Raw genomic sequence first — 11,202 nt, forward strand, 5'->3', positions numbered from 1 at the left:
CACTCATTTAAGCTTCCCTTTCCCCCCTCTGTCCTGCTGTCAGCCAGAAACTCAGCGTTAACCCGCTCATGGTCACACAGGTGTAGTAGCTGCCATGAACCATAGAACGGACACGGTCTGGCGGCTTCATGCCATCGATCCTCCTGCTCTAATAAACACACATGGTGGTTTCTCAGCCTGACTGAACTTAAAGATAGACTAGTAAATAAATCAATCAATGGGGGAGACATTTTCTCCCGGACCTGTTACCCTTTGAGTCAGTAAGGATCATCAATTATTGACAGCACACACAGTGAGTGTGAGGAGATAGACAGCAGGGGAGGGTGAAGTGTATGAGCGAGAGAGAGAGAGAGAGAGAGAGAGAGAGAGAGAGAGAGGAGGTGTGAACATTTAAATGGTGTTCCACATGATACATACTACATTTACTAACATTACAGTTTACACTTAGATCGTACAGTGAATCAAATGTGAACAGCTGTGAGATGATTAATGGGACAGGAAAGACGAAAAACACCAACTATATATTTTGGACTGCGAGTCTCAGATTTATACGTTTTTTATGAATATGAGAGGATTTGATTGGTGTCAACTATGGGCTCTTCAACCGTGGAGCCTTTTAAAAGTCTCCTGAAGTTGGCAGTGACTACCAGCGCCACCATAGAGTTACAGAGAAATGGACTGTTTGTGATGCACTTTTAAAAGGTAAGACGTTCAAAGAAAGAGATTTTATATTATCTGCAAAACTGATTGGATAACGGTACACAATAAGTGTGAAGAAAGATATTTTTGTGACACATCCCTATTGATTTAGAGTACATATTTGAGACTTCTAAACATTAACCAAAATGTAACATATGGTTGAATTATTCTAGGTTTTGTTACTTGACTATTACCTGTATATATCAGCACATTAATGATTGATGGACATGGGAGAGGGAAGTTGGAGGACCTTGTCAGATTGAAAACACAAGGTAGATTTAAAATAGGCCAGCAATTTTGAAAAATCAATATTACTAGACTACTGTTTTACATAAATAATTACACAACACATGTATACTATTACTCTATTATGCGCGTCAGTATTGCTGCAGGTTAAGAGGCCTGAGTTAACCTTAGTGAGATTGAAAACAGAGAGGTGCAGCAGAAGTGGTCGCTGTTGGAGCACCTTGGCCTAACCTAACTTGGCAATATATATGTAACACACACACACACACACACACACACACACACACACACACACACACACACACACATATATATATATATATATATATATATATATATATATATATATATATATATATATATATATATATATATATATATATATATATATATTATCATTGCATGTATGCATACTGCTGTGATGCTTTATGTCAGGAGTGCTCGGGTGATATTTATTTCAACCAGAGGCCCACCATAGTTCTTCGACACGTTTTGTTGATTGCAATCTGCAACCTTACCACTAGATGCCACTAAATCTCCCTATTTAGCCTAAAATATGTCAACAAGGTAACTAACCCTTAAATATATGAACATTTTACTTAAAAAAAAAAAAAAAATAGTATGTATCTAAATACGTATGTTGTTGCTATATGTGAATATTGTAAATTGATTAATTTATTGGCTATGAATGAGCAACAATCACAAACATCTGTCTCTGTTTCTACCGATTCCTACCAATATCTACGCATGCAAATTTCCCGTTGTGCACAACCTGAAGCTATCTGAAGTCTATATGAATCTTGTGACAATCAAGAATTTTGAACTTCATTTGACGCGACTCTCTCTTTATACGGCTCTGCCTGGCACTATCTGAAGTCTACTTCAATCACGTGACGAATGAGATTTTTGAACTGTTGACACACCCCCTCTCTAGGAATCCAGATGATTGGATACATGACACGTCACTCAAAATGTATTCTGCCCTCATTGGTCAGAATCGAATTCAACGACTTTTGTAGTTGCTCTGCTTGCTGCGCTGAGACCCCGCGGAAGTCGGTTGGTCGAAGGAGGACGGGATGTTGTTAACTTGTCTGAAATAGTGTTAAACACCAAAACATTGCTGGACGGTTTTTTATTCGGTTACAGAAACAGAAGAACGGTGAGAATTATGTTTCGAAGGAATTGCATTTCGCCACTTTATTGCGAGAAAAAAGGTAAAATCGGAGGTGCGCTCGCTCAGTTAACCTACATAGGTTAGCTAGCTTAGCTTTGTGAATTAGCCATCTAACCTACGTTTATCGTTAACTGTCAGAATAGCGTAATTTGTATCGTGACGTTTTGGCAACATATCTAATCTTATAGAACTCTACATTAAGTTCCTGTCTTTGCCAACTCCTCAGTGAGCTGTTCACGTGTGACGTTATATACATCCACACTGGGGGTGACTGTAAGAGAAACGTTGTATAGCGTATGTACATTCAAAGTTAGGTTAATTAATAACTTATTTGTGACGATGAGCGAACGAATGAAGTTAAGTCATACTGTATAGTAATTTAGCGACATGTCCGATTGAGATTGAGCATCAGTAAAACGTGCAACCATGTCGTCTCATTGCTATCTGAAGCAATGTATTGGACATATCGCACAGTGACGTTATGCGTATTATTGAGGCGCTGGGGCTGTTTCTTTTGATTGTCAGATTAATTTCCGCCTTATTATTATGGAGGTTCATGTGTCTCTGTATCTTTTCCTGTGACCAGTCTGTGGAGCATAATGTTGGAGTGCGGCATGCTGAAGCGAGACATCCTGGCTCTTCGGAAACGGACTGCCATACTGTGCAAACAGCTAGTGGTGGATGAGCTGCTCATTCAGTGCTTACGGGCAGACGACATCCTAACCGAAAGCATGGCAGAGGATATCATGGTATTTGAACACACTGATGATATCGTCTCAGTTAGAAATCTGAGCACAAGCACAACATGTCAACAGATGTTCAACTGTAACTTGTGTTATCTACTTACAACTTGAATGTTAAAGACACCTGATTCAATTACTGTCAATAGATTGAAAAGGTTAAAGGTTTGGGTCAAGTGTGGGCCCATGAGTGAAACATGAGTTTCCCAACCTTGGACTAAGAACCTGTAATGGGTCCCATGAAACACTTGTGCGGTCAAAAGATGATGATGGAGAAAGCTTCTTTTGCTGTTTTTCTTTTGTAAAACACCAGACGCTGTTACTTCTTTAGACTGTCAACCATATTTGTAATGACCCCAAATCACTCTTTGTCCTAAATGCTTCACATTCATGTCCACACAAAGACCCTTTGATAAGAGGTCACAGATATGTAAAGAGGTTACTAGTCAATCCATTGGGATCCACAACCTTTAATGCAAGAGGTTGAATTTTGGAGGAGTTTGAAGTTTATTCTCACATGTGTAAAGTTACAAAAATGCCAACATAATAGATTGCCAAAGACAATGCCCTCAGTTTTGAAATGCTTATGCATGTGATTCACCCTGGCTGACGTTACTCGTCATCAGGTGTCCCATTTTGAGTTTCTTGTTCAATGCATGTTAATTTATTGTTATGACAGATTTTAATGATGTTTAACTGTGTTATTGGCGGGCAATGGTTGGAAAATAAAATGTCATGATATTCGAGATGTAAACATTTTTCTATTAGATTTTATCTTTGAATGACGTTTAGTTCTCTCGTCTGATCTCCTCTACTTAAGGCTCAGCCAACCACTCATAAACGAAGCTTCCGTCTAACACTGCTCTTACCAAAGCGGGGACCAAGAGCCTTTAGCAGCTTCTGTTCAGCTCTGCAAGAAACTGACCAGCAGCACCTGTACGAACTGCTCACACAATCACCAGAAAAAGATGGCAAAGAGACACCGGCAGAGGTGAGTTAGCACTTCATCACACACAACACAAAGTATACACAACTGATTCTTACCGTTCTTTGCTTGTTTTGTGCTGTATTCAGCTTGAGGAAGAGCCAGTCATCCAGACGGAAAAGAATAGAAAGGTGAGCAGGGCGCTTATCATTCCTTAACCAGAATTTTTAATCATGACGTTTTTTACAAGACTAAGACAGTACAAAAGCTAATGTCTAGAGAACTTTGTATGTTAGGTCTTTTTATGAGATTTCCTAATTGTCAGCTCAAGTATATATGCTTACAGATTGAAGAATAATGGTATGCTCCAGTAACACAGTCTTCCTCAGACATCCTCAGTAGACAGAGAAGATGAGAGTGAGGGAAGTAGCACCTCATCATGCCCTGTCCACCCTCGGATAACTGTCTACACTCAGAGTCACCATTCAGACGATTGGTCCCAGTCAGGGAGGAAGACAGGGAGACAGGGGACGAAGAAAAGAGGAAGAGCTAAGCAGACAGATGTGAGACTCACAAACCACATCCAACTTATGTTGGACAACCATATAGTCTGCTAGTAGGTAGTCACACAGCAGGCAGGAGGTTGCCTGAGTTATGTAAGAAGTGCAGTTGTTGTTTTCCCAAAACGCTGCTGCCCGAGCAAAAACAAAAGCCATCATTATCTGTCTTCTTTTCTTTGTGTTAAGCAGCTAATGTTTTGTCTTTAAGAGTTTGAGCATGAATTTTTAATTTCAGAGGTTTGTGGACTCTCCTCTCCCACTTCCCACCCAAGAAGTAATTGCTGCCAAGAGAGCAAGGACACATGGTGAGTGGTGTTGCAGTGTGGCCTGCATTCAGGTTAAAAAATGTTCACCTGTGTCCGATGTTGCGGTCATTGTCAATATTTTTCTGTTTCTGTGGAGACGGGGTGGTGTAAAAAAAAAAAAAAACTAGACAGGTGATTGACTTTGAAAGTATAGAAGCTCTGTTGCCTCTGTTACCTACGGGCGCCACGCCCTAAGCGTGACTCATTCACAGCATTTGCGTACAAAGCTTTTTGTAGTAGGAGCGCACGATTATGTAAAAATGTCATCAGCAACGTTACTTGTAACAAGCCGAGTTTGTGCTCACTTGTTTCTGTGTTTGTGTGTGCAGCAGAGTCCATGGAGTTCAGTCTGGATGCAGACAGTCCCATCAACACTCCTGTGCTTCCTTGCACTCCCGACTTTTATCTCTCACACTGCCAGCAGGTAAAATGCTTCTCTTCGCCACGTCAGCTCAACAGGTTTGCAGTAACCTAACTGGCAGTAACCTCAGTTATGTTTTACCTGTGATCTTTTGAGAAATACTTGTCCTCAGTGTTACACCACCTATATAAGTCCTTTATAGAGCACTCGATGCAAAGCTGCATACAATATGATTGCACGTTGTATTTATTTAGAGTAATGGAATGTGTACCAGTATGGTGTTCAAGCCCTTTTATAGAGACATTTCCTCACCATGTTTTTTTGTTTTTCTCTCTCTTGCACTCCAGTCTTACAGAATGAATTCATCCCCGCGTGGCTTTGCTCTGGTGATTAGTAACGTGACCTTTGATCTTTGTGCTGCGCCTGACCTTGACCCTAGGAAGGGAGGTGAAGTGGATGATGAGGTCCTCAGGAAGGTCTTCACTGAGCTGGACTACTTGGTTACAGTCCACAGAGACCTCACTGCTCAGGTAACTCACACTGGCGCAGGCTCATTATGTATTTACAGGATGTAATTTGAAACGTGAAAACCATTCATCTTTTTTTGGTAACAAAGCTGGAAAAGGAAGTGATAAAATGGACAAGAACAACCTTTTGACCGTAACTGATGTCTAGAAAGTGTTTGCCAAGTTTGTTACGCTCAGTTTCCATTTTAAGTGTGGTAATGTTATCGCTGAGCAAACACACTTTATACTTTAGTCAGTCTGCTGGTATTTTGGCAAAGCAAAAGAAACGATATAGTTCAAACCCAGAATGATGTATGTAACCAAATGATTCTGTTCCCAACCTGTTCAGTATTTTTTTTTAAAAGCAACAACCTGTGTTAACCACAATTTGGCTAATTCTTTATTCTTTGAGTAGGGCATGAGGACGTGCATTGAGAACTTTTGTCGACGACCAGACCAACAAACAATGGACAGCTGTGTGGTGTGTCTGCTCTCCCATGGAGTGGAAGGAGCTATTTATGGTACAGACGGACAGCTCCTGCAGGTGTTTTTGTTTTTAGTATTTTTCTGAATTTATATATATGATATCATTTTAGGGTAAAGATGCAACCCGTTTCCAGACGTGTAACTTTGTCACTTTTTCAATTTCAGCTGGACTGGGTGTTTGAGTCCTTTGACAATGCGCACTGCCCCCTGCTACAAAACAAGCCAAAGATGTTTTTTATCCAGGCCTGCAGAGGAGGTAAGGCTCTCGTCTGATTCTATACACCCTTCTAGCATTACTCCTCTAGGCGACGTGAGTGACAGACATATTCATCACACAGCTCCAGATGTTGTTGATTGTGTCATAATGCGCCATATTTCAGTGTTCTCAGGGAATCATTAGCAATAATAGTTCATCAATATGTAATTAATCTTTGACTTAACCAGGATCCCAACTAATTATTAGTCTGTCCTCGTGATGGAGGTTATGGTGTACGCCCCTGACAAATCCTCAGACCCCTCAGGAGCATTCCTAATTACTGTCTCGCACTCTCTTGCTCCACCACAGAGCCAACTGCAGGTGTGCTGCAGACCGGCCATTATATATGGAGGGCCACTGCCTCTGCAAATATCCGAAGTGCAAACCTATTACAATGATGGTTTTTAGTATTATTACCGATCATTACCAGTGACCAACAGATCTCTCCCAAATATAGCCAATTCAGTGTTAGTTAGTTTTACATGTATGTTCACTTTGTGCACTTAACAGAGGGTCAAGTACGAGTGAAGACTAATGAAACATCAATTTAACGTTTGTCAAGAATGTAGTAAGTGAAACAGAGTCAGAGTCCAAACACCACAAAACCAAGGCAAGTATGAGACGAGAGAAAATGAATCTCTCAAGACCAAACAAAAATGTAAAATGAAAACTGTTTGCTAAATTGAAACTTTCTTATCTTCCAGAGGAGATGGACTGTGGAGTGGAGCAGATCGATGGGCCAGCGAGGACCTGCTCACCGAGCTGCGAACAGCGGGATGCCGGGAGGGAAGGACAAGGGGACGCAAACTCCAGACAAAGAGCAGACATGGGTCGGCCCAGGATCAAACTGCCGCAGCGGTCTGACATGATCTGTGGCTTTGCATCGCTCAAAGGTCAGAGAATTTGTAAGTCTGTCCCTTTTGCTACTCTGTGGTGGATTTATGTATGAAGTCTGTGTTTATCATCAGAAGTTTAAAGAGTCTTAATGAAGAATACAGTATGTGGGAGAAAGTTGCAGTAGGGAAAATATTTTTTACCAGGTTATTTACTGAAGCAACGTTTCAACCATAAAAAAAAAACAATCAGTTTGTTGGCTAATAATTATTTCCTCTGCTGATGCTGTCTTGCATCTGAACCCAGCTGTGGCTTAATATGCACTTGTTTGGTGACCGCACATCCTGAGTCTGATAATGTTAAACCGAGTGCTCTTTTAAGGACAAATGTGTCTGTTAATATTGCTGTTGATAAAGTATCCCTGAAGTTCTTCATCCATTTCGGCCTGAGTGAGCCTCAACAGTTCTTCTACAACAACTGTCACAATTTCAGATGTAAATGTTGTTTTATGACTCATAGTTTCTATTTCTAGTATTGAACATACCAAACACCACCTAAATTATCATTTCATCTAAATCCTTTTAGTATTATTATTATTATTATTATTATTATTATTATTATTATTATTATTATTAAGCCTTTGTTTTTTATCTCTTCCTCTTCAAGGCACAGCAGCCATGCGGAACACCAAGAGAGGATCCTGGTTTATCCAGGAACTTAACGCAACACTGCGCCTCCGTGCCAGAGATACACACCTTGCAGACATCATGGTGCAGGTAAAGTGTTGTATACCCGCGCAGTACATACGTGTACTGCATGCACTGTGTAAAATATGCGTTCTTATTTGGCAAACCTTTTGGGCATAACTTTTTTCTCCTGTCTGTCTCCAGATCAACGGTCATATTAAGGAGCGGGAGGGTTACGCTCCTGGCACCGCCCACCATCGCTGCAAAGAGATGTCGGAGTTCACCAGCTCATTGTGCAAAGACCTTTACCTTTTCCCAAAGTACCAGTCGCAGTATTGATGCATGCAACTGTGTTCATGCACACACACACACACACAGAACATTCTTTGCATTGAAGCCCCTAAATAAGCTACACAACAGTTCATTCCACTCCAATTACTGCGACACACTAACACATTCCTCCTTTACAACTTCACGTCCAAAGAGAAGATTTGTTCATTCATATTTTCTGTGTAAATACTGGTTCTTCAGACATAAAAAAAAAACACACACACACATACACGTGTATACACTCACACACATCTTGGGAAGGAGCAAGCTTATGTTAATCTACATGTACTCTGAATTAGCATACAATTTACTCATGCATCTGTGTGTCTGCATCTATGCCAGTTAGAAGGTTTAGTTGATAATCCTTTTTAGTAAAAGACAGAATTATATTTTGTTTTTTTCTTACTGCACAGCTACTTTGAGGTTTTACTCTCTCTTTTTAAGATGTATTTTGTACACTGATCTATTTTTTTGGATTTATTTTATATGAAATAGTTTTTATAAGGATTTTTAAGCCCGTTCTCTTTATTTGTATATAATGTTTGTTATAAATTGTGACCATTTCATGTTTTTCATACAGTGACAGGCAGGGGGCAGCACAGAGACAAATGCGTTTCATGGTCTCTCTTTCATTCCCATATTTCCAGTTCAGATTCAGACTGCTTTTATTTTAGGTATAGTTCGCTACAGTAATAATGAAACTGTAATTCTCTGCAGCAGGTTTTGATCTGCTGTCATTGCTATGTTTCTCTATAAAGAGTGGGGAAACCTATAGGGCAGCTTCAAAACAATACCTTGAATTGTTTGTCTTTTTATTTTTTTCAGCATTTTGTTTGTGGATGTCCAATCAGGAAAAGCTTTTTTACTTTTAATTTCATAAAGGGCACCCCCACTGTAAATTTCACATAATAGCAACTGTGTTACTTTAGATCTGTCCCTGTCAGGCTAGTGTGCTGCCAGGGGTATTTGGTGCTTCTTCTGTGTTCATACACATACTTTGTGAACTCTGACCTTTGTGCTAACGCTGACTTATCATAGTGTGTCTCCCTGTGGGTGGGAGTAGCACATTTAGTTAGTCCACTTACAGTTTACGTGGTATCTTACTGTATCTAGTTCAGTAAATATAAGACACGTATGTATGTCTTTTATAAGCAATATGCATATTTTCAACAGCCTGTGCCATATGAAGATGATCAATCAGATGATTTTATGACCATAGAGCTTTCTCAGTATATGTTACCTCTTTGGCGCACATCCATACAGATAAATCCTTTTCTCACAGCTGTGTGAGCGTTGATGTTTCCCAGAAAAGCCCTGATCAGACTAACTTGTGTTTTGTTACAACAGTGTTGTAGTGGAGAAAACAGAGTGTGTGATCGAAACAGTATTGATTGTTACCATCTGTGTGCTTTTAAGCTGTGTGTGTGTGTGAGGTTGTCACAACTGGCTCAAAAGCATGGGGTAGCGTGTTCCCTGGTTTGGAAGTTGCTCACTCTTATCCTTTTGTTTTTGGTAATTATTTCAACACAAACATTAGAGTATTATAAAAGAGTTACACTCCTGACGGGGAAACGTTTTCAAGGTTAATATTTGCTGCCAAGCTTTGCTGAGGTGCAAGGTTGAGGGGGCCGGGAGATATTTAGTTTCTGTCAACACCAATGACTGCCAAATGTTCTATACAATAAACTGGCCGTGGTTTTTAAACAAGACAAACTGTTGTTGTTTTCTTTACAGCTGTATGTGCATCTGTGTTTTCTTTGTGCATATGTTTTGTTCAAGCTGAATCCTGCACTCTGCGTGAATGTACACCTTTTGCATGCTCCACTTCCTTTCAACCTCATTGTTGCTGTGTTTGTGTGTGTTATTCCCGCCGTACAGCCTGTCCTCTCTGTTCTCAGGTATAGTATAACCTATTCTGCTGTGCTCAGGTCTCTCCATGCTGGGACTGGGACGTATGTACCTCTCCCACTGTCCGCCACCCAGTGATAATGTTCTGAGTGTATCAGATAGAGCCCCAGCCAGCTGTCCACAGTCATTCTCCATTGACACACACACACACACACACACACACCGGCGGTCCAAGTAACACATTTCTCGCTGGCCTCCAGTGTAGCTGTGAGATTAGGCTGTCATGCGCTGGCGTGTAGACCACAAAGCAGGGCGGGGTTAAGGGGGATCTGTGTGTGTCTGTGTGTCTTTGTGGTTGTCATAATGGCCGCCTGACTCATGAGCCTGAGTGGAGGAACCAGAGGACGAGTCGGTTGAGATGAACTTGTCTGAGTGAGATGTTGTCTCCCTGGGATGTGGCGCAGCGGTGGTCTACCCCAAAGGCCCGTGGGCTTTTTAGCTTTTAGTGAAACATAAGCCCTTCGCTCCCTTCCTGTTTCGGCTCCTTCAGATATCTGAACCTGCTGGAGAGGTTAAGCAATATTGAGATCACTTTACCGATTTCCCCAGAGGGCCCAGCAAGCATTTAGGGGGGTGTATTTTACAGTGAGAGGGCATATCCGGGGTGATTTTATTTTCTCCCTCAGGAGGACTGCTATAGCATGTGAGTGTCCGGGGGATTGGCTTGCATCATTGGTTGATTAGGTGCGAGCTGTCATAACGGTGTCGTGTGCACTTTCCTGCTCACGTTGCAGGGGCAGCCCTATGGGGGGTGCCCCTCAACCCCCACCACCCCCGTCCAAACAAGAACAGTCCATCTAAACACACACACACACACACACACACACGCACCCACCTAATGGTCGGCTGGCAGAGAGGTTGCTGCTAAGGGCAACAAGTTGTGTGTGTGTTTATTAGGTGTCTGCAGTTCTAATAAAGGAAAGCGCTGCGTCCTTCACTGCTTCATCAGATGGCTTTGCTCTGATTTCTGTCTGTGTCGCTCAGTGGAGCCGGACGGCTTGCAGCCTCTGGATCATCCTGTGAGGAGAAGAGCGCGTTCAGGAAGGACTTCGCCTGCTTTTTTTTTTTTTAAACTTTTACTATGCAACGAGTATGTTTGAAAATTAGTTTGTCGGAGACTGAGAAACTTTAGAAGATGTTTGTTTGTTTATTTAAACTGGTGTAAAGTGTGTACATATATAAATAT

The 11,202-nt window shown here is 41.2% G+C and overlaps 1 protein-coding gene across 4 annotated transcripts; it reads left to right on the forward strand.

Annotated features, from left to right (window-relative positions):
• The first annotated feature begins 1,982 nt into the window (after positions 1-1,982).
• Positions 1,983-9,798, forward strand: casp2 (caspase 2, apoptosis-related cysteine peptidase). 4 transcript variants are annotated; one of them, XM_068570686.1, is made up of 13 exons: positions 1,983-2,104; positions 2,706-2,868; positions 3,680-3,850; positions 3,934-3,975; positions 4,174-4,347; positions 4,580-4,649; positions 4,979-5,073; positions 5,358-5,540; positions 5,932-6,060; positions 6,168-6,258; positions 6,963-7,163; positions 7,759-7,868; positions 7,983-9,798. In XM_068570686.1, the coding sequence occupies exons 2-13, from the start codon at positions 2,719-2,721 to the stop codon at positions 8,115-8,117; spliced, it is 1,551 nt and encodes a 516-aa protein (XP_068426787.1). In that variant the 5' UTR covers positions 1,983-2,104; positions 2,706-2,718; the 3' UTR covers positions 8,118-9,798. The 4 variants fall into 4 exon arrangements, with proteins under 4 accessions (XP_068426787.1, XP_068426788.1, XP_068426789.1 ...); XM_068570687.1 differs by having other exon boundaries at positions 6,963-7,151; XM_068570688.1 differs by having other exon boundaries at positions 4,261-4,347.
• Positions 9,799-11,202: the final 1,404 nt, after the last annotated feature.

This window comes from Clinocottus analis, unplaced genomic scaffold (assembly GCF_023055335.1).
Source record: "Clinocottus analis isolate CAN_PGR_092001 unplaced genomic scaffold, fCliAna1.0.p SCAF_9, whole genome shotgun sequence".
In the NCBI taxonomy this organism is placed as follows: Eukaryota; Metazoa; Chordata; class Actinopteri; order Perciformes; family Cottidae; genus Clinocottus; species Clinocottus analis.